Genomic DNA, 24,210 nt, shown 5'->3' with positions numbered 1-24,210 from the left:
GACTGTGTGAATAATTGTCAAAACTGTATAATCTAAATGTCTGTTTGGTTTTGCTTAAACTGAAGCAAAAGCATCTCTTTGAAATATTGTTGCAATTGTAAAAACATAATAAACTTAAATTGATTAATATTTACGAGCTGTATTCATAGTAATATACAATTGTTACTCTCACCTGCCTTATCAATAAAGTTCTTACAAAACAGGAAACGGAAGTTCTGTATGGACCGCCGGCGCTAACGCTACCGAGTTAGCTTCACGTAGTTAGCGTTAACTATTTAAATAACAATAATTACTTCAATCGCATAATTTGTGGATGTATGCTGAAACTGACTGTACATATTACTGGTATGCCATGTTTTGACTGCTTAACGTTAGCTTACATCCACCGGTGGGTGGGAAGTTGTTAGCTTGTTAGCTGCTGCTACCTTGTTTACTTGTGTTTATACAACGGAGATACGTGCTTATTAGTGGAACAACTAACGGTAGTAGCCAGCCAAACGGTATATTTTATACGCATATTTTACCATTTACATGAATACCTATGCTGTCGCTTTGTCGTAGCTACCTAACTAAAGTGTTGCTAGATGGCAGATGGTGTACTGGTCTCGAGCTGACTAGACGCTTGGTTTAATACATCGTTGACCTCTGCAGATCCAGAAGCTGGTAGATTGACTGATAATGGCAGACCCTGCACGGATCAAGACTGAGGCCACACCTGAGAGGACATCTTCAACTGACGAGGAACATCCTAAATCAGACGACACTGAAGATGTGCCTGCCACAGTGCATGTTAGCGACGAATCCAAAGAATCATCCTCCCAAGCTCAGCCCAAACCGGAGGCTAAAACTGTGAGTTGTGCTGCAGCATCATTTCTTTAACAGAGGTGGGAGCAGGGTTGAGGAAACCATTGATTGGGTCTGAAGTTGAAGCTGTGTTTCAAGTTAGGTAGAACAAGTTCCATTGGGTACATCAGTTTGAGTTTCAACAACAAGCATGTCAACTGAAAAATTGAGTAATTCAGTACTGCATTACAGTGCAGTATTGTGAAAATGTATATACAGTCTACATTATGAGTACAAAATAGTCCAGAAACATAGAAAATTTAAGTCAAAGTCAAGTCTCAAGTCATAGTAATGCAAGTTATTTTCTCCCCCCCCCCCCCCAGGTCATCAAATTGGAACTTGAGTCCAAGTCAAGCGAACAATGCCTTTGCAACATTCATATGTGTCTGAGTGGTTTTACAAAGGATATCTCATGTTTGCCTCATCTTGTTCCCCCTCTGCAGGAATCAGTGGCTGGAGAAGACGAGGAGGAAGGAACCTCGGGCCAAAGTCCTAACAAAAAGCTGAAGGTAGAACCAGAGAAGAAAAAGGAGAAGCGCCACAAGGTTGATGAGGATGAAATACAAAAGATGCAGTAAGATTGCGATACCTAAGCAAAGAGATGATCAGTTTGATATGTAAAACCACCTACTGAAGTCTCAACCCACTAAACACCGCCAACATCCCTTGTCCTTCCTATGTTTTCCAGGGTTTTGGTGTCCTCCTTCTCTGAAGAGCAGCTGAATCGCTATGAGATGTACAGACGCGCTGCCTTCCCCAAGGCTGCTATTAAGAGGGTAACATCTTTATGAAAGATGTGTTTCTAATTCATGTCATTGTTTATTGGATTGATTTTGGATTTTTTTTTTTTACTTCTAGCTGATCCAGTCCATAACAGGATCATCGGTGTCCCAGAATGTGGTGATTGCCATGTCGGGTATTTCCAAGGTTTTTGCTGGGGAAATTGTTGAGGAAGGTGAGTGGCAAAGATTTTCAAAATGGCTTCCAGACTAAATCATATCTACGTTATTCGGTTGACTTATTTTCCTCACAATCATGGTATCATGTAGTTCAATTGTGTTTGTTTTTGCCTTTACAGCACTGGATGTTTGTGAGAAGTGGGGAGACACGCCACCGCTTCAGCCCAAACATATGAGAGAAGCAGTGAGGCGGTTGAAGAGCCGAGAACAGATTCCTAACACCAAGTACAAGAACATCCTCTTTCATTGAGTCACGTGCCTCTTCGATTACATGTGGATGGACAGACTGCCTGCGCCAAATAGTGGTGACACAAGATGTGGACAACTTATCGTGAAGCCACTATAACCTTGTGCTGCAGCCAACTAGGCACAGACTGTATTCTCTACTAACTTACCTAAATCATGATCAGTGATCGTAGACGTGATGAAGAGGTTTTTGGCATGAAGACCACAGAGAAATAAATTCCACCTTCCATTGCAGCACTGCAGAATTCAACTTTTGTTACTGTTAAGATAAATGCTTGATACAGTCTACATTTCAAATGGTTTCAAATGATTCTGTATATTAATGTATTATGGGTTGTAAATATATATTTTTATTCTGTGACTTGAAAAGCTGGATGATGTTTTATTTTGTTCTTGTGCCTGTAGTGAAAGTTGATTTTGTGCCTCAATAAAAGGTATTTTGTAGAACCAGGGACCTTTGGTAAAAGTTTTTGTATTTTTGGGCACACTGTCTGCTTATTGTTCAAGTTGACATGGTTTGAATTACAAATGTGTACTTTATACTATTTATTTATTTTATTGCTGTATAACCACCCCTAGGACATTCTAGTTATGATTCTAAATTGAGATTTCTAAAATGTTTGAATCCAAACACAAATTATAGAAGAAACAGTTTTCAAGGTAAAGAAATCTCAGCTATGATGCAAGATGACTCATTTATCTTCTAAAATTGGTTCAAAGACATTTCATGTGGCTCATGAGCCTAGAACTGATTGTCAAATTTAATTTTGAAATGTATAAGGCCTTTTATTTGGGTTGAACTGATCTACACATCTAAACTGAGGATCTCATGAATATGGAAGACTCGTGGTCTGACTAATGCAACTAAAAAGGTTATGAATAATTTATGATACTGTTTATATACTGTAGGTGCAACAAATTTTTTTTCAAAAACATAATTCACAAACATGCATTCACGATCCACCAGTTATCAAATAAAGGCACAACATAATTATGTTCAGCAATTTATTTTTTATCCAGTTTAAAATATTTCCAACATACTACTTTTGGTTCACAGAACCAAGTTTAGATTAGATTCAATTAAGTGATGATAACAATACAAAATTCAATGTAAGGAATTCTAAATCCGCCAAAAAAAAGAAATACTGTCTAGAGGGCCTCCAACATTTGCATCAAGGAAGTTTTCAAAAGGATTCATCTGCAATCCTTTGAAGTGATTCACATTAAAACAAGTGCAATGTCCAGTGACGTACCACACAAGTGCAAATAATCCACAAGGCAGAAACCACAAGACAATCATCTTAGTACATGCATCTGCTCACCAATCACAAGAATTTTGCCAAGTCATTCATATGAATAGTAACAGAACAAGACGTACCGCTTTAAGTGAGTGTTGCGTCACTCTCCCTCTACCCCCTTCTTTTTGCATGGCACACTGGGTGAGGGTTATGTTGTCGTGGTAACCCTGACCTGCTCTAGAGTGCAAAGGAAGTGTAACATGACAGGTGATGAGCAGACGGAGCTTAGAGCACCAGTTTGTCAGCAGAGTGGGCACCCTACTTGGCACTGAGGCCCGATTGGGTGGAGTTTGAGGAGAGGGAATTTGGACACTTTGGAAACTTTACAGGTACACATTTCTTCTAAAATGGGACGTTCAATTTCGTACCACAGTATCTTTGTCTACTAAGGCCATGCAGAACATAAACACCAAAAGCAACGAAAAGGATGCCCATTTTGAGTGATATTGAGGTTAAAGGGCAGTATCACTGCTTTGTGACACTGACAGACCGTGAGGATGTGAACACACATGCAGTTAAGGAGAAAACATTAAAAAACCGACACATAGGTAGATCATTTTTCTTTGTTATATCAGTCACCCTTGGGATTTCATAATTCTGTCATCAGAAATGTCTGGCATTATTGTTCTTTCTCAGGTTTTGGGTAAACCAGAGAGAGTCTTTCTATTGCTTGAAATATTTTACATTCCACCATGAGAATGCAAAGCTGTCATTCATAACTTGGAAGGCAACCAAAGGAAACAAAACAAATACTGTTAATGGGTGGGATACTGTGGCAGGTCATAGCCACCAGAGGTCTCCCATGTACGCTGGGACAATAATGAATGCTAGCTAAAAGGTTAGTAGATCTCTGGAGCTGTAACAGCTTTGCACCGATCACAATGGGTAACTGTACTTCCAGGGGCAAAATGCTACACTACTGCTTTGACAATATAACCTTTGGAAGTAGGAACTGATTGAGAAAGGGCTTTGAAGACACCTTCATATGAGCAAACCAAAACAAATCACTGTTGAATGTTGAATAAAAAAATATGTTATATACAAATGTGGTGATTTGCATTTTGATAAACCAATCCATCATTGTCTGAATCCATCCATAAAACAAAGAGTTCAAGGATTAATGTAGAAAAGTGAAGGTGACAACTACAAAACAAATGGCAAATGGCTTAATAAATAAAATCTACAGCTGACACAAACTGAAAAGAATGTACATGCCATGTTTTTGTAGTGAATTTGGTAATTTACTTGACACACTGTGTGCAATTATCAGCACCGTAAAATTTTTGATCTCATTTCTTTAGTTTTTGATTGATATGGCTAAAATACACTGCCTGGTAAATCTGGTCAAATACAAAAAAAATAATAATAATGTAACAAAAAAGTAGTGACAAATGAAAATAAGTAAACTACAACTAAACCCACATCCAGGAAGAACTTCTGTGTGCAGAGGAAATAAAACTAGCACTCTGGGTGTTTCCTGGTAAGCTACAAAAAGGTTTTAAGGAGATCAAGTATTATATCTCTGGTAGCTGGGATACTTCCTCTTTAGACCAAAGAGCTCCAGCTTGGAGTGAAAGACTAACCCAGTTACAATACTGTAGCTACTGCGTAACCAGTTCTCCACAGAAAGGCGTGTCTCGAGTGGACATTCAAATCAAAGAGCACATCGTTTCACAGTACAAAACAATCATGAGCATTTCACAACGCAAAGAAAAAAAATAACACTGGGGAATGATTCAACTCGTTCTGTGAAAACGGTGAGAACTTGATAAGAGGGTGTAACAATTCCACCCAGGTGGTGCAGCAACCAAATAAGGTGGACATTGAGATCCGTCTCTCCATGTAAGTGTAGTTCTGTTTTGAAACAAAGTGCATTGCTTTCTCTACTCCACAACACATCTGCAACAAGTGTCTGTGATTAACTTAAAGCAGCTTAATAATGATCATTTTACAGCACTTTTCAAATAAAAAAGAAACACAGATCTACAGTATTTTACACCTATGGATCTATTCTACACTATTAAATAAGTCTATTTTAGCTTCATGAGTGTCTATTTGTAAACTTGCTGACATGATGCTATAAAATTAGTGGTGTTAACAAAGCATGCCTGACACTAGGTTATGGTTTGTACAAGGAAAGACTGGTGGACTGACAGCTCTCTGGCAGTGTCTTAGTGCATGTAAAAAAAGAGGTTTTGGCATGTGTTCTTCAAACGTTTCTCTAACACAAACAATTACAGATGGGGAAATAAAGCTTGACGCTATTTACCCTTGCATGCTCTATGACAAACACTGAACCCACATGAATGAGTTAACTTGACTGTCTACACTGATTTGGATGAGAACTAACCATACGTCATAACAATTTGTGTTTAGTATAGTAGTGAGAAATATCTAGACTGCCAGATGTCAGTAGTACCAGTAATGTACCTATGAGCTAGTTCAATAGGTTCCCCTGTTAATAATACTTAGTTATAGGGGCTCCGTTGTAATCTGGGGAACAGTGTGATATAGCAAGCATAAGGTGATCCAAGTTTGATCCATCTTCTTTTCAAACATGTCTACTGTCCAGACATGTCCACAACGAGTCTTGCTGGTTCCTGACATTCAACCCGATGCGTCCCGTCACCTTTCCCCGGCAGGAGCAGTAATGGGTTCAGCGGTCAAAGACAAAGCAGCTCAGAGAGTAAACGTGGGATCATACTTCCTGACCTCCAGAAGGAGGCGCTCTCTGTCGCTGAGGGCTTGGGAGAGAGCGGCCTGGGCATCAGACAGCTGGGACTCCACGGGCTGACTCTGTAACAGCAGGTTTATTGGCTTGGTTAGTTTCAACCAAAGCTAAGGCAAACTTGGATAAGGTGCTACGGCAAGTGATCGGATTCTGACGTATGGCAACAGGTGTAATTACAATACCATTACACAACCCCACGTACTTAGACACATCTCTGCTTTGTCTCTATTACAGCCGACAAGAGACACAGACAGGAACAGCAGTAGTACAGCTGTATTTAAGGCAACAGATCTCTGCAGTTAGAACATGAGAAGAGGATGTGTATCCAGCTCAGATGAAATAGTAGTGAGGTTTGAATGTCTTCACTTGACCAATATTTTAACAGAAAAATACTTTAAGCCCTGTGAATGTATCTTAATATGTATAAACAGCTTTGTTACTCATAGTAACCGGTTTGATAGCTGACAAATTACTGTGAACACAATGTGATCTTTTTAAGTGTTATCTTGATTTAACGCTTTATTTATGCTACACTTGACATTTCATATGCTTGTGCAAGATAATTATTGATACTAAGCACAGATATCCTTTTGTCTGTTGTTGCCTGAGATGTGGCTGTGCTGCAGATACACTAAGCTGAAGCATACATGTGATTGGATGGAGCATGAAAGAGTGTGGCCTCCGGGTCTCTCCCTTACCTTGCTCTGTTGTTGGAGAACAGAGCAGGAACTGTTTGGGTTCTCCAGGCCAGCCACAGGAACACCTGTTGCGGCTTTAGGGCCTTTACCGTCACAAGCTGCAATCAAAAGTGCATCAAGATCAGTTTCTGTTCATGTTTTTCAAACTTCTGACAACTGATGCCGTAAGCTTGAGCATTTGTGGTTCTACAGTTAATCAACCGTATTTAAAAATCTGCTGATATTTGGTTGTTGTTAAATATGTCACAGTAACCACATAAAATGCCACAGAAACTTTCTATTTCTTGCTCACCTTTGAGCCTGAAGATGCCATCATCGGTGCGCTCTAGCAGTACCTGGTCCACAATGAATGTAGCTGGGATAGGTTGTGGGGCTGTAGGGTAGATTCTAGGGCCATCATCCTAGAAACAAGGGGAATCCTTATAGCTAACCACATAACTTCAGCACCATTATTGGTTCATTCCTCAAACCCGAAAAGGACCAAAACCTAGCCAAGGGTTGAGGTCAACTCTTTCAATTCAATTTGGGAAGTGGATTTTCTTTAAAACTGAAAAACTCTTTTGTATAAAGAAAAAGATCACTCATTTCAAACCTATGAAGAAATTATGTGAATCATGTGAATTGCAGTTTCAATTTACATTTTATATTGAGTGAATTGCAAGTGAATTCACCCCAACCGTAGACTAATACTTTCTTTTGTTCTCACAGTATCGTCGACCCACCTTTAGGGTGACGGTGATGTTGCTCAAGTGGATCCTCATCGGCTGGCCATCAGCACTGAGTTCGTCTTCAAGAAAAGGCCCCAGGTTGGTCATGGTGGAGGCCAGCAGCTCTGCCTGGCAGCCTTGCACTCCCAGCTCCAGAAAGCCCACAGACTCAGCCAGAGCGCAGTGGCGTCCTGCAGATGGACCCATTTCTGCCCTCATGCACATCACTGGAGAGGCTCTGACGCCCTGCCTGTCCTGCCCCTGGGCCGCTCCACCGGGAGCTGGAGAAATAAAGGAGAGAAAACCTCTGTCAGCCATTTGGGCATGTAGTAAGAGGAGGCTGAGCACCGATAGCCACATAAATGGATGATAGACTTTGTATAAGTAAAAATGCAATGAAAATGTGTGTTTAACACTGCATCCAGTCCCTGCACACCGTTTGTGCTGTGACTAGACAAGTTTCTTGTTTTCATGCGCACTAGTAAGTTCCAGAATCTTATCCCATACCTCAGGACCATTATGTAACTTCAATATGCATGTATTTGGTACTTTTGTAAATATAAACTTTGCATTCCCAAGTTACATTTCTGTGAATGAATAGAGACCACTGGAGCTCTTGGAAAATACATTTCTCCTGGCAACCCAGCTATTATTACCTAAATGTTATGTTCCTTTTGGGTTTAGTGTGACCTCTATGAATGTCACAGACAGAAGTAAATACAACTGTTGGAAACTTACAGTATCCTATCACTTCAAGGCAGGTAAAAGAATGTGCCATGTGCTTCTATGTATGTTTAAAATTTTAGTTAAACAGTATCTTTTGACTAGAGACGTTGAAAAGATGTAGGACTGGTTTGGCTAAGTATAAATAAAATACAAATATGAGTTTGATTGGGTTGATGTGTCTTGTGGCCGTGGAGGGTCTGAGTTGTGGACCGGGAAACTGGAGTAAAACGGAATAATTTCATGTATCTTTGATTACTGTATTGAATACTAGCATGAAATGGACCGTATTATGATTTGAAATGTGTTGGGACACTAGAGTGAAACGGTATATTTCTGATTATTGAATTGTCAGGAGCTTGTCTTGTCTGTGTGTGTGTTCTAGTCTTTGTCCAGTTTATTTTGTAATGTTATGTGTTATGATGTAAGTGTGATGGTTGCATTGTCACTATGTAAAGTCTGTTTTGTGGACCCCAGGAAGAATAGCTGCTGCAATGCTGTAGCTAATGGGGATCTTAATAAACTATAAACTATGTTAGGGAGGCGTTTCAGGGCTGTGAAGCCCTGATAATTTCAAGATAATAACATTTAAACAATCAGCAAATTAATTAAGCACATGTAATTTTTTTTTGGCTACATATGCACTGTACTGTACTGTATACAATGTACATAAGTTCCAGCTACAGTGTACATCTACATTACAATGTGTAACTTTATACTACATAATGTAGCAGCTACTGCTCACATATACAGTAGTAGCAATGAAATAGGTTCTGTAAAGTTTGTGTGCAAATTTTTCCCAAATCTTATTTTACGATAGTACTAGGTACAACTAGTCAATCTCAGTCTGTCACACGGACAATATTTTTATGATTAACAGAAATTTTATTGTAAATGTTTTCGTAGCATATTTACGCATTTTGTTTCAACACAACAGTAGCTATATTCTTCTTTGCAGGCATTTTATGCAACATAAAAGATGATGCATAGAGTGCTTTAGCTTCAGAGAAGTGTACCTTATAACTCCACTAGTGTGACTACATACATTGTTTGGCCTCCACCACCATAAAACACCCATCCTTGGTTAACAAAATGAGGTTAAGTATGATGATAAAAGGAACAATATGAAGACAGAGAATGAAGTGACCGGAGTCAAATGAAGAAGAAGAGGCCTGAAACAATTTTCCAAGAGAGTGTGGTTTGGAAAGGTTCAGCATGGCGGTAGCCCAGGTTACCTTGTATGAGACCAGCCAGCAGGTCCGATACTCTGACGTTACCGATCTGCATGGGGTTGAAATTCTGGGCCTCTACGGCCACCACCTGGTCTTCTCCCTTCACTTCTACGATACAGGCTATCCCACTCACGACCAGCAACAACACTGAAGACTGCAATGAGAGCACACCACAATAAGATCACATCTAAATTAGATTCAGGTCTGCTGAAATATTGCTGAAATATTAGTGAATTATTACAAATTTGGACAACAAAAATATTTGTTTTCTTGAAACAAGATACCATAAGGCAGATCTTTCTATTGCTTTCAATGTGTCACGTTCTTAAAGAAAATAATCTCACTCCATAGGCAAATTTTATTTGTTTACTATTATCATTATTTCAAAAATAACATTGCTCCATCCATCTGTCCAATTCACATGGGCACAATAACTCACCATATCCTGAGCCATGTCCTCAGTGCTTTGGGACAGGGAGCTGCTGAGGTCAACTGATGAGCCTCCCTCTGTCCCGGGGGCAGGGCTGCCATGGCTGGCCACAGGGACTGGAGTGTTGTTGGGACGCATGGACTCCACACCTGACTCTGGAAACACAAAACAAATGTGCGTGTAACATGGATAATTCCGAAAAATTTATTTGGAAACTACAAGAGATTGTGTTTTATGCACCTGAGTCCACGAGGACAACAAAGTTGTCACTGGCATCGCTATCCACAGAGAGGTTTTCATCAGGCAGGCTGCCGTCCAAGATCGCACTGTCAAAGGAATGCTGGGAAGGCGACTGCTTCATAGATTGGAGGCGTAGGCTGGCAGCCAAGGAGGGGGATGACTCCTCTGAGCGCTGGACCAGTTCCCTACACACGTGGCACACACACACGCACACAACACACACACACACACACACACACACACACAGAGAGAGTGGTAAAGGACAGCCAGTAAAAGCATGTGGTGCTCAGTATGGGTTCCAGACTAATGCAGACCATTGTGTTGCCAACAGCCCAGCAGGAGAACACTGAGACTTACTTTGCCTGTGGAGTGAACAGTTTGCTCATCCCTGAGCCACGACTCAGCATGCTGAAGGCGTCTTTTGTAATAGAGAAAGCCCCTTTGGTCAGGTCCAGAGAGGCACTGATGGCATCTTTGGTCACATCCTTGGTGGCGTTAATGGCGCTGGACAGCTCTCCCTCCAGGCTGAAGGTGGATGGGTCCCGGGACAGGCCAGGGGGATGTCCAGGAGAAAGGGGAGGTGAGAGGAGAGTGGCATCCTCCTGTGTTACCATCCCCTGCCCTTCTGGCCCCTCCTCCACAGCCTCACAGGCCTCCTCCACAACCCCGTCTTGTTCATCCTGATCAAACACAGTGACAGTGGCTGCATTGATGGAGGTCATGCCATTTCCTATCCCGCTGTCTTCCAGGACTCCTGGATCAGTAGAGTGATGAGTGGGGGAGATGTCAGAGTCTGTTATGCTGGGGCTGTCTGTCTCTGGGGTATGGGGGACCTCCTCCTCTGGCTCAGTGGAGGCTGGTGGCAACAGGAGCCCAAGTTCCACCGAGTCCACAAGGAGGCCAAGACACACTGTGGCAGATTTTGTCTGCTGGCCATGGGCCTGCTTAGCGTCCCGCGTGTCCCGGCCCAACTCTGCCCCCAAGCGGGCCATGGCATCCTTCATCCTCAGCAGGGCCACATACTGGTAGTGGTTGAGCCACATCTTTATTGGAGTGATGGCGTGGGCCAGAAAGTGGAAAGAGGCCAGCGAAGCCTCCTCCTGCTGAGCCCCCTGCTCTGAAGAGGGCGGGTGGGCCGTGCTGGGACTGGTGGGGGAAGACGTTAAACCACGATTAAAGGCAGAGGGCTGGCACATCCACACAGACATGGCAAAGGGCTCAACGAAGGGCTGGGTTCTGCCTTTGGGGCATCGCCGAGCTCCATCAAAGCCCAGGGTCACACGGGATAGACTGAGAGACCAGATGTCCTGGGACCGAAGCTGCTTCCCGTTCAACAGAGACTGGGGCTCCATCTCTTGAGAGTGCTGGAGGAAGGTGGAGGGAAGGGGGTGGAAGGCACTCTTGTCCCTGGGAAAGGGGCAGGCAGGCGTGGGCTGGAAGAAGGGGCAGGTGGCGAAGCTGCCATAGGTGCTGTTGAGGTCAGCTTTGGTGCCATGGGGGCAATGTCGGGTGTTGCTGAGAACCATCTGGGGTACAATAATACAGAGGGACTGGGGACGCTCTGGATGGTCCAAGATGGAAGAATCCAAGGGAATTATCAGCTATAGAAAAAAAAACAAGAAAACTTAAATGTCTGCAACGAACCAACTAATAACATCCAGAGACATTTATATGAAATGTAATGGCTCCAATGACAGCAAGAAGGGGCTCCATGAGTATTCTTAAACTATACTATACTAAATCCCCAAATCAAAAAGAACCACTTTACTATGTGAAAACAGTTGTCTGTCATTTGAGTCACCTTGAGCTGAGCTGCATCCATGCGGATGTCCACATGCTCCTCAGCCTTGCTGCTGTCTTGCAAATGGTAGAAAGCTTTGACCTGATCCAAGGTGCGCAGCAGACCCCTGGAGAACAGATTGATCCACAGCACACTGACTGGGTCCACACACAGCTGGAGGCTGTTCAGCTGGGCATACAGGTTGGAGGTGGGCACTGGAAGGAGGGAACAAAAGGGAGAACCTGGCATTATGAGATTCCCATTAGACAGGGGCCGTTAGCAAGGTAGCATGACTTTTTAGGTGGATATGCTACAAAAATGAGAGCCCTGTATCGTCCCAAGATGTTTCTTTGCATAATAAACACAAAAGGGTTAAATATAGGAGATAAGACCATACCTGAAAAAGTGGGGTTGTCAGGAAAGTAGTATTCAGTGAACTGCAGATGGATTGCTGGCACATTGTCTGGCAAGCGCAGTGCTTTGCGGTTACAGGATATTAAAGACTGGGTCTTCTTATTGTGGCGGCCCCCTGTAGACACCTGGATATAGAGGTGAAGAGGTTACAATAGTAAGAATAGTGTAGAATAGTGAAGTACTCAAGTACTTAAGTGAAGTATTCAATGTGTTGCTCAAAAGGCACTAAAACGCCTGGATCAAAACGTCAACTACTTCCTGTCACATTGTTATGGCAGTAGTGTGGGGGTGTGTGTTTGGGTATTTGGTAATGCTAATAAATCTGTGGTTTGTTTATATATTTCCGTTCTCTCAGCTTCTTTGTCCCCCGGTTAATTTCATATGTTACTCCCTTCATCCCCTGGGTAATTTCGGGGACGTAACACACATTATGAAATTGGAGTCAGAAATGTAAATAATCTCCCCAGGGTTTCTCTACTTCTAACAAATGGGGAACTACAAGCATCTTAAACTTAAAATAACCATGGTAATGTCACACTGTCTCATGATGGAAAGTGTGAAAATGTGTGTGTGTGCAAAAAGTGAAACCGCAGAAGCAGCAGGAGTGGAATTTGAAATGGCAGGGGTTTTCTCCATCTGAGCTGAAAAGCAATGGAGCAGCTAAGTGTCGCGATGCATTAAGGATTCTTCTATTCTTGCTGGGGTATTTAAGCGACACATTAGAATAAAAAACGTGATGAATTATTACAGCAGTCTTTTCTACAGAGCGAGACATAACTCTGTATCCTCTTTTGTCACAGTTCCCAGTGAGCATAACAATCGTAGAATAAGAATATGATTGCTGTTAGGGACAGGAGGTAAATCAAATGAGTTGATGTTGAAAACCTGCCTGGTGAATGTCCAGGTCATCCATCCTGACCACCACACAGCTGGAGCGCAGCCTCTTCAGTGGCGTACCTGGAGGTGCTGTGACGGAGTTCCTGCTGGATGCCTGCTCTTTGTCAGGGGGGCACTTGGGACTAGACTGTCCATCTACAGTATGTATATATGACAGAAACAATTTTATGACAATATAAGTGACCCAAACCATGTGAAACAATTCAGTTTCCTGACTAGATCATAGACAATGTTCTCCATATATATATATTTATTTTATTTGTGCACTTTCTTACGCTGTATATAATGTATGCTGTATAAAACTTTCTATTGTTTTTTTCTGTGTTATATGTTGATTTATATGGGGGTGGGGACACAGCTTTTATTTTGATTACTGTGTAATATTTTGATATGTTAACAAGTCGAGTGATTGTACAGGGAGGTAAATACGTTTTTTTTAATCATGAAAATTTTGATGTTGGTTACTGTGTCTCAACTGTTTTGCTACTGTGAAAACTGAATTTCTGTCAGGGAGGGAGAGAGTGAATATGTATCTATATCTATATCTATGTAACTACGTTTGGTAGGTGTGAAAGAAATATAATTCCCATACCAAGGTAAATCTGGCAACTTATGTTAATATCCATACCTTGAGCATTCTTTGCAGGGGAGTCCCTGGCTGGGTGGAGCCCCTCAGCGTGTGGCCCAGGAAACCCAGAAGCCTCTGCTCTCCTCTGGAAGTCCTGCAGCAGTTTCCCAGCCCACTGGGCCTGCGCCTCCATGGCTCCACTGTGGCGCTCCCAGTGTCGACATCCATCAGCTGGAGTAGAGCAGTATCAAAAAGGCAGTTATTAACATTAACCTTTATTGTCCCTCAAGGGGAAATTTGGATTTCAAATAACACAATAAAGACAATTACAATACATCAGACAATGCGATTGCTACAGATTGGGGTTACAAAAGTGCAAATAGGTGAGAGCTCCAACACTGGCCTTCCTCAGGACCTGCTTCTTAAAGATGTCTAAGAACTGGGCCTGAATCACCCCAATGATCTTGCTTGCCACCTTTACTTTCTTAGAGGACAGGTTAAGGTTTTCAAACCAAGCCACTATGCAAAAGGTTAAAACAGATTCAATAGAACTTCTGTAAAAGTGTCATAATTACGATGGAAACGTTAAAAGAGTTTTCTCAGAATTTTCTCAGAAAGGAGAGACGCTGTTGAGACTCTTTTTTTTACCGATGACATCTCTATTAGGCTCAAAACGCAATTTGTTGTCAAGAATGGTATCCAGGTATTTATAGTTGTCCACCCACTCAATAACACTGCTTTTGATCACAGTCATTTACTCTCACACACTGGGACCTGTTATTTAAAAAGTCAAATATCCATCCAGTAGTGTTAAAATCAAGCTTAAAATGAGCGATAGGTTTCTCTGGAAGCAGGTGTGACTGGATAGTATTAAAAGCTGAGGGAAAATCTATGAATAAAAGCCTGGCATGATCTTAGGGTCCTTGTCCTCCATCCATACACAAACTGAAGAGGATCCAGCAACTTCTCTACCTGGGTTAACACTTCCTTTATGTTTTCAAATGTTTATCATGACTAGGGAACTAAGAGTGACGGGTCTGAAGTCATTAAGCACTTTTGGGGTTTCACACTTTGCTAGAGGAAACAACAGTGGAGTGTTTCCAAATATTTGACACGCTCTGCAACTGAAGAGACAGTATGTCGATAAAATAGAAGATACCACAGAGCTCTGCACAGGTTTTAAGTACTCAAACACAGATATTATCAGACCCTGGCTCTTTCTGACCTTAATATGAGTTAAGTTATAGTCTAGCAGTATTCTATAATACAGTATTCTACACTTAAGAGAAAGGGAGGCTTTTACTAACCCTAAACCCTAACCCTGTCTGAGGCGCTTATGCTGTATGTGTTGTCATTTAAATTGACTACTTAAAACATATTTTTATAGACTTGCTTTTATGTGGCATTGTTTATCCTATTTTCTTTTACCATTACATTGTTTGACTCTATTCTCATTCAACAGCAGGGGCTCTATGGATCGCATTGTCGGTCAGTTGCTCTGTTCACCAGTTTTTGTCACGTGGGTGAAAGTGTGCTGCAGGGAGTTAGATTGCAGACTCTCAATCGAGAGACCCGAGTTCGATTCAGGTCTGTTATGATTGTGGGGCTGTCAGATTCGTAGCCTTGTTTTTCATTGTTTGTTTTCATTCATGAGTATGATGTTTGCTTTTACTTGTTAAAGCACTTTGTAGTCTCTTTGTAGAAAAGTGCTTAACAACTATTCTTATTATTCAACTCATATATGTATTCATTTTTCCTCTTCCCCATTTAGCTTAATTAGAAGAACATAATGTTTCATTAAATCAAGTAGTAGAATAAAAACATGCATTTTTTTTTTTAAACTCTGCATCATTGACCGTATCAGACCAAGAACACTGCTCATGAAATAATCGTAGAGTTTGCGGTGCTGATGGGACGGTGAGCTCCAGAGGCGATTCTGCTGCTCTACATTCTACACTTCAGGAATTCCACTGAGAATAATGGCACTAGGCACGCTCTCCCAAGCCATTAGTCTGCTTGAACAGTAATCCTTCTTACACTTAGTCCTGGGTGAATGCTGTGGATTCAGTGGGAGCCCAAAAGAGCCCCAGGGAAGACAGCAGTTAAATTACGAGCAGAGAGGCTGAAAGGACCAGTCATCAGACTCACCAGGTCTGTGGATAGGATAGTAGTCAAAACCCAGCTTCCTAAAAGTCAGCTGCATGGCGCCCTGCGAGCCCGGTGCAGGAGGCTCATCTATGGAACATCACATGACAGGGGTTAAAAGTCAGCTTTAAAAGATAATTATGGTTCAAATGCTTAACAATTCAGTGTATTTCATGGATTACTTTGAGCACACAAGCACACTTATAACTAGCTGAAGCAGAAAATGAGTTATCCAACTAACCAGGGTCCATTGAAGAACTGTCGTTGCATATGTGTAAGTCCAAGCGGGATATGAAGGTGTGATAAGAAGACTCTTTGACATCATAGAGCTCAAAGTACTGACTGAGGTTGCTGGGGGCACCAGCAGGAGGAGGTGGGGGCTCTGACCACAGGGTGTGGATGCCAGGAGATGGAGGAGCGGTCTGCAACATAGAAGAGGTAGAAGATCTACATTACCAAGCGGAATAGCAGATTTAACAAAATTTACATTTACAAGAAATGTCTTGCAACACAAATCTTAAAGTGGCACAAAAACAAACCTTACGTAATATATACAACACATTATAGAAACAGTCTTGCACAAATTTAATTTGTACAAGAGTTATTAAGAGTTAATGGGTTTGAATTTGTCTTTAAGTGTTGTCATGAGAGGGTATAGAATAAGTGTTGTATTACACATCAATTAAATTATGTAGAAATAAATAAAATGAAGACTCAGGAGGGATACTAGTGAGGGAGTATAGTTTTCAAGTTACGTTGTTTTATGTACTCGAGTTACATACTTTTTTTTTTATAAAGTACACCCAAGGTAGGAACAAAATATGTAGTTAAAGCATTTAAAGCAAGTAGTCTTCAATAAATGATTAAATGAAGCTTTTCAGTTTATTCTGAAAACATCAATAAGGAACGCAGGAAGGGGGCAGGACCTGCAGGGATTCAGCAGTCATGCTCTTCCTCTGCTGCGCAGACTTCTCCATGGCCTCGCTGAGAGATTTGGCATAATGGATGATAGCTTTGAGCTGAGAGTCCGTCAGTACCCACAACAGGTCGTCCAGGATGAAAAGCAACTTGGATGCCAGCACATTACAGTCCTTGACCTTGACAGAGCCATGAAGGAGAATAAAAGGGTTTTTAACAAATAATTTGTGATTTAGATCAAGTTCATGATTTTCAGCAATTCTGGCAGATCTAGTTGTGCCTCATCTTTTTATGATAACAAATATTGTGAATTTTTATTAGACTTAAATGAATGGTAGAAACTCCACAGTAATGTGACACAATCTTACTCTGCGTTTGAGAGCGATGCGAATGCGTCCCTGGTTGGTGATGAGGCGTAACGGGGTGCTACCTAGGTCCTGGTCCTCACTCTCTATGGCATCAGCCTCGATTCGCAGACTCTGCCAGTTAATTTCCTTGAAAGTCAACACCTGAGTGAGAGAATACATGTATCAAACCACCCGCCTCTATCTGAGGTCATACACAGAGAGACAGGAAGACACAGCAAAACATACACACCATGTTCCTACACTTGAATGCCATGACTGGTACTGTTGAGTCAAGGCAAATGTTTTTCTCTGAGACAAGCAGAGAGCACAAATAAAACGTCATCTCACAGGCAAACATGAATTTCTTTTTAAGTGGATTACGAGATCTCATTTAGAGAAGTCAGACATCTCAACCTGGAGTCACTGTGGCTGATAAAGACCAAAACAATTGGCCTGATTAAATGATTTACTGCAGGCCTGGTAGACACACACTGCTTCTGTGGCAGGAACACTGAATACGTCCAGGCATTACATAGATCCAGGCAGAACAGTGGTTAAGCTGGTGGTGAGAAAATAAAAATAAAACTGTGCGCTGTGCGGTACCTCTCCTCTCTTTGGGTCGGTGATGCGGGTGTAGCGGAGGTCACTGCGCTGCCATTTGGGGTTGAGGCTGTTGCCTTGTAGCTGCCAGAGCTCAAAGGAGGCGTGGAAGGCACGGGCGTGCACCTTGATGGTAATGGAGTTGATGATCACAGACATGCCCTCCACCACCTTCTCAGCGAAGCCGTACTCGCTGTAAGTAACACGCAATATGAACATGAGCAAAGGTGATGGGCTGACCGTGTATAGGACACACAATGTATTCAGCATCAGATATGTCCTTGGCTAAACAACAGGTTTTAAGACAAACTGCCAGGTTTATGCAGGCTTACCTCTGGCCCGCTGTGATAGCTATAGGGGAGGGGCCATTAGGTGGACGTGGCTCTTCACATGTCCTCATCTCCACCTCTACCTTATCCAAGAACTGCACACAGGAGAAAAGTATAATACTCAGCATACAATTCAGTAAGTATGAATAGAGAAATAGACAGCCTAACCATTGCAAATGATGTCAGAGCAAAGAGCACACCCTGTTATATCTTTTGTTAAAGAGCTGTATGACAAAAAGTGAAACAACAATGGAGACAGAGCGATGCCTAAGGCAGGTTATTGTTGTATAACAAGGCAGAGGGAGAAACTGGAGAAAGAGATAAATATAATTAACATTCTTACCAAGCAGATGGGGCTTGTTTTCAACTTTGTCCATTGTATCTGAAAAAGACAAGACAGCAGGGGACAACTGAGTCAATCATAAACACTTGCCACAGCACTCTGACGCAACGTTTATCATTCACTGTGTACACGGCACAGTAAGTATCAAACTACCATGAAACATCACCACAAGGGCGACAACAGTAACTGCATTACTGCCATACTATGATCAAATCTTGTTTCAAACAAGCTGTCTTACAGATATGACATTAATGGGAACATTTGGGCAACACAAACCAAGCCATCCAGCTAGTTCAGTGTACACCTGCCTGAATCTCTCACAATCTCTTTAGCCTCTGGCCTTTTGTGTCTCTCTGCATCACAGCTCGCCTCTGTTATCTACAGCCAGTGGTGGTCTGGAGAATCACACTGACCTCAGCGGTGTGTCTAGGAAATGCTTATCTGTAGTGCTGCCACTGCTCATTTCCTCTATGGCTCTAATGGGTCTGAGGACTAAACCTACCCTGAAATTCAAAAGCAAGCTCTTCAACGTTAAAAGATAGAATACTCATTTTCTGTCTGAAAATGAAACATGAGACAATTACCAAAATGACATGGATTATGTATATTTTTCTGTACCAGCTTTGACCTGTAGGATTACTCTTTAGAAAGGGAGACGGCCTCAGCTGTCAGACCAGCTATCCAATCTGGTTTGACTAGTCAGTGACATACCCTGATGGCAGCTTTGTTGCAGTAGACCCGAGTGACAGCCAGCCAGGTAGGCAGGTCAAGCATGTTCTGCAGAACCTCTTCATCTAACTCCAGGTTGGAAAGCTGCCCCTCCCCCTTCAAAGTACTCAGGTTGATCTTGTCTGGGGACAGATTCTTGGTGAACCTAGGGAAAGGAATGAGATCAAATGTTATTCGGGCAGGGGGAGGTTAAGGGGCGAAAAACATCCTATATCTGGAATAGGTCGTTTCAAATAGGCTTTATCAGGGAAACACCTGACATTATAGACGGTATACTTCACTTGATCCCTGGAGATAGAACGATACAAAAGTGAAAACTGAAGCTGGGTTACGCCGAGCTGAGCCAGAGAGTTGTACTCTAATTGAAAATTGTTGCAACTGAATGAGTCATCCTGGGCAGCTGGAGCAGCCTCTTGGCTAGATTCTCACAGCAGTACCCTCCATCTGGCTTAACCTCTCCACAGGTGCTAAAATACAACACTGACAGCCAGGAATAGACTACAACCCAACACAGAGTAGTGAAGATAGCAGCAGTTGGAGCAAACTAACTTGTTAAGTATATAATTTCACATACAGCATGACTGGACACTGTTCTGCCACGTCTACATCAAAAAATGTCCACGTAATCTGGTAGAATATGGAGTACTTAATTTAAAATGTGTCAGAGGCCAACCCAAAACGCTGCTGAAAAACCACTAGCTTATTTGCCAAACAAAAGGGCTACAGAGTATGTCTCATAGTTTAGTAGGTTAATGATGAATGTAATAAGATGATATGTGAATGTGATCCAAGTTGTCAAAGATACTTAAGCCCAAAAGTTTAATGTTATTACTAGATCTAATGCCTTGTTGCACCAGATAAGCCAGTCAAAGCTTACACATGCTAGTTGTTCACTGCCCTATACAGTGAACAATAGCACCAACACCACTTCTCTACCCTCCTCCCCAATTAATTTCAAATACAATGGCCGGCCTGTTGTGATAATGTTCAAGCGGATCTTCTATAATGGACAAAGACTGGGCCATTACTTTCCCCATCTGAACGTTTCATATTACTCACACACTCTTCAAGCCCATTTAACGGTTCGATCGTGAGATGTAGAACAAACTTAAAGTTATAGTTGCCATGTCAGAAAATAGCTTGGGCTAGTCTGTACAACACATGGCATTGTAATATGATTCTGTTTTGGATGAGCAGATAAGATCGAAGATGGTTTAGGATATAATATAGACCTACATTAGAGCAAAGGCTATAGTCGCGCTATTATTGATCAAACTAGGCAACAGTAAGCTAATTGTAAAGATTAGCGTGGTTTAAGCAGTAGAGAAATTCCAGAGCTTGTCAAAGGCAGCAAAAAAGAAGTCATTGTACAAACTTGGCTTGGAGCACAATATCTTGGTTTTAATACTAAACAATATGAAAAAATGTGTTTCAAAGATTAGCACAAAAGGGTCACACTCCAAATAGTTAATTTACAACCAGTGGATAAAGAAGTGCTATGAAAGGTTTAGGCTACGTTTGTGTGTTTGGAGCAAAGAAATTATAGTAGCTGGACACTTTCTTGTCATCCATATCGTACAGATTCTTGTGACTAGCAGGAATGCATTGTATGCTTGGTTAAGACTGCTGATTTGATTTTGTCATCATCCTGCCTGAGGAAAGGAGTATACCAAACAGATGCCCAAAGAGAGGTGAAGGAAGTCACTGATTCGGCAGCTAATAAATAAATATCAAGAACATTATGGAATGAGAAAATAGACTGAAAATGTCCAACAGAGATGATTTCTAACAGCAGGATGCAGGATTGTTGAAAAGGGCATATTAAAATGCTTGGACTAAATCCTATCAAAAAAACAAGCTACGGTCCAAAAAATGTATTTGCTTGTATATGTACCTTTGTGTCCACTGTGTGTCTATCTGGAGCAAATAATTATTTTAATTATTCAGCAACCAATACAGGAAACACAAGGCGAATAAGCATCAGTCTATGAGAAACCCCTGTTTTATTAAACATCTCCTGTCCAGGCTAGTGATCAAGTTTGGCCTTTACCCCATTTGTCTGGGGTAATAAAGACCTTTAAAACACATTTCAACATTGTCTTTCCCACCAAAATAAATATCTTACCAACTGTCAGCACTGCCAAACATGAAGCAACAGCAAACGCAACAAGGATTGCAGCAATACAACTTACAAAAGGGAGACTGTGCATCACACAGCAGCAGGCTGCATGTCTCCTGGGCAGTGGCACAGCACTTAAAGGAAGTGAAACCAGGTGTAGAGAAAAGGCTGCAGTCAACGCTGGTCATGATGCTGAAGATGACTGCAATATAATATCTGACTACGTGCCGCAGGAGTAAGACTGCCACAAGCTGCTGGCTAATCTCTAGGCATAGACTGTCTTCTACTAAAACTTTTTCACATCTGACCATAGCAGCAGTGCTGACTCAATCACCGCATCATCCACAGCCCTCAAGTCACTTTGCTCATTCAAGTCATCATGCAGTAGAGAGTCAGTCTTCATCTTTGCAGAGGGCAGTTACCCAGTTTTTTCTTTTTACCATACCATGTCAGATGACAGGCCACACAGTTAACACAGAGGTCAACACAGGTCTTCTTGTCCAGTGTTCCTCTAAACTCATTTAGAGCTGCCCGTCTGTGTGTTTTTATACACAATGTGGCTAATTCAAGGTAAGACTAAGTAGGTTACTAAACAAAACGTCTGTCTAGTGATTAAGAACAAGCTTGGAATAGCACCCACAGCTGAAGTTACAAGCATGTCTACTTTTAAACTACAAGTATCGGTATCAGGGTGTCTGAAAACTTGGTATAGCTGTGTTTCTGTTATATTTTTGTAAGTGAACAATATAACACTCCCTATGAATTTAGGACAGATGTAGGCCTAATTCTTTCATGTGACTTAATGTTAAGCAGACTTTCTATAAATGTCACTGTCACAAATATTTTGGCAATTTTGAGAAATCTCAGTTAATTTCAGCTGAGGATGTGTTTTTGGATCTCTCTGCCTAGGCCCCAACACAACTGAACAAGCACAACCTTTTCCAAGGTCAGGGCTCAGTAAATACACACACATTCAATATACACTGCTGATTTGAATGGTTAAGGCTTTTCACACACTTGTATTCGGGGCACAAAAAGCATAAATCTGTAAAAGACTGCCTCCATAACAAACACTGCCTCCATAATTGTCACAATCTCACAAGTTATTGTTTAATCCAAATTATCCCTGTGCTTAAAGAGATTTGATTGCTTTAAAATCGTATCATTCATATACCCAAAATAGGAATGATACTTAAAAAAACAATACAATGATAAACCTCTACTTTTACTTTTACCCTGGGTAGTTATATACCCTTTTTGGTGGCAGGAGTTATCTGCAGAGCCTCCAAAATTTCATCCTGATTTGTCCTTTCAGATAGATAGATAGATAGATAGATAGATAGATATCTAATTCTAAAAATAGGTGAATTCCAGCTACTCAACCATACATCCCTTTAAGTCTAACACTAGTTCAGAATGCAGTAGTGAAAGTTTTTCATCTATAAATGAGAGCAGATATCCTATTTCACTTTCTTTACATTTCCATTCCGAAATATTGACTACTGAATGTTAGAAAAGATGGGGGTGATGGGGGATATTAGGGCCCAGACTCTGTATCAGCTTGCCAAAGCAAATAAGATAGCAAATAAGCCTATTTTATCACTACTCAACACACATAGCCTATATAAACTTAGAAAACTGATAAATCAAAAATCATGATTCAGGTCAAGGTGGTTTGCTGCGTTCACTGTCTTCACTGAGACTCTTTACTCTCTTTGGTCTGCTATAATGTGTAGCGTTAAGCTATCTGGTAGTGACTGTGAACATCTGAGTAGATAATGTTAGCTAACTAACGTTAGCTGTGCTGTTTTCAATACAACGAACATAAACATGAGCCAGCTGGGCTAGCTAGCTAACACGTACAGCCAAAGATGACACTTACCTGGACAAATGTTTCAGAATTTGCTTTTTAATAATCCCGGCCATTTCTGTCTGTGTTCGTGTCGAAGAATATCAGCTGCTTTTTACTTAAATACACATATACTATTTTGCGGGTATCTCAATAATGTGCACCGCACTCCACGTCGCATCTTGCTAGCCTCTGCTGGTACAGCCCTATGGTAACGTTACAGCCTAGCTGCCTGGGCAACGTCAGACAGGCTCCTTCCACCGCCGGCCGGACAGTCAACTGTCCCCACACTCCACCAACACAGGCATAAGTCACATACACGATGCCATCTGCTGGATTTTCGGGGGAGCATCCAGTGGGAGGTGGTTAAGAAAATCCCACGAAGCACGCCAAAATATTTCAATGAAAACAGAAATAAGACAAATATAAACACCGTTGCTTGATGACAACAAGTATGGAGAGAAAATGTTATACATTGGTTGTTGCATAGTGCTGTCCTCGTACTAAACCCGCTTGGCTGTAGTATGTAGCCCCCTCCTTGCGTAAATCTCACGTAAAATGCACAGAATCTTTTCCAGCTACGTAACTTGCGTAACCCTCTTGATAAGAAGCGACGGGAGGGAAAGTGTCAACTAGCAACCCCTGCTGGCTGCATGTAGTCATTACAAAAATCCCCATTGCTCTTTCCCCCCCATTGCTCTTTATTGAATTGAAATATAATACAGATATCAACCATTCATTTCGCATAACTTGTTAATATCACAAGTGTCTTCGTAACATAAAAAAAACAAAGCACTGAGATCAAAGTTACGATTTAAATAAACGTTTATAAAGAACATTTAACATTTAAATAAACAGACACAGAAAAAAATGAAATAAAACAAAGAAAGTTTGGGTAAAATAACAAATGGTCAATTAAATTAATCGCATTTTCTTAAACTAGACTTATGGTTTAATTGCTTTCTTATTATTATATTCATAATGCAGACGACCATACATTTCAACAGAAAACAAGCAAAAATATTCAAATTTTTCACCTTCCCGTAGACAAAAATAACAGTTCTC

The 24,210-nt window shown here is 41.4% G+C and overlaps 2 protein-coding genes across 2 annotated transcripts; one reads left to right on the top strand and one right to left on the bottom strand.

Moving 5' to 3' along the window:
• Positions 1-205: 205 nt before the first annotated feature.
• On the top strand, positions 206-2,522 carry LOC139664614 (transcription initiation factor TFIID subunit 11-like). The gene is made up of 6 exons (XM_071543517.1): positions 206-345; positions 652-849; positions 1,287-1,417; positions 1,532-1,619; positions 1,702-1,798; positions 1,922-2,522. The coding sequence occupies exons 2-6, from the start codon at positions 679-681 to the stop codon at positions 2,050-2,052; spliced, it is 618 nt and encodes a 205-aa protein (XP_071399618.1). The 5' UTR covers positions 206-345; positions 652-678; the 3' UTR covers positions 2,053-2,522.
• A 601-nt stretch (positions 2,523-3,123) lies between these two features.
• On the bottom strand, positions 3,124-23,227 carry LOC139664606 (bridge-like lipid transfer protein family member 3A). The gene is made up of 21 exons (XM_071543499.1): positions 23,179-23,227; positions 19,160-19,322; positions 18,449-18,487; positions 18,109-18,200; positions 17,780-17,969; positions 17,198-17,338; positions 16,838-17,008; positions 16,153-16,333; positions 15,915-16,001; positions 13,827-13,997; positions 13,191-13,333; positions 12,285-12,426; positions 11,909-12,102; positions 10,465-11,708; positions 10,108-10,292; positions 9,877-10,022; positions 9,441-9,591; positions 7,498-7,763; positions 7,044-7,176; positions 6,776-6,873; positions 3,124-6,142 (listed from the first exon to the last, which is right to left on the bottom strand). The coding sequence occupies exons 1-21, from the start codon at positions 23,220-23,222 to the stop codon at positions 6,026-6,028; spliced, it is 4,098 nt and encodes a 1,365-aa protein (XP_071399600.1). The 5' UTR covers positions 23,223-23,227; the 3' UTR covers positions 3,124-6,025.
• Between the last annotated feature and the right edge of the window lie 983 nt (positions 23,228-24,210).

The sequence above is a fragment of the Centroberyx affinis genome, unplaced genomic scaffold (genome assembly GCF_046629955.1).
Source record: "Centroberyx affinis isolate AG114_WGS23_722 - 3 ecotype Tasmania unplaced genomic scaffold, CSIRO-AGI_Caff_v1 ptg004325l_1, whole genome shotgun sequence".
NCBI classification, from domain to species: domain Eukaryota; kingdom Metazoa; phylum Chordata; class Actinopteri; order Beryciformes; family Berycidae; genus Centroberyx; species Centroberyx affinis.
Note: the sequence above shows the minus strand (reverse complement) of the source record. Positions and strands in the feature narration are given on the sequence as shown.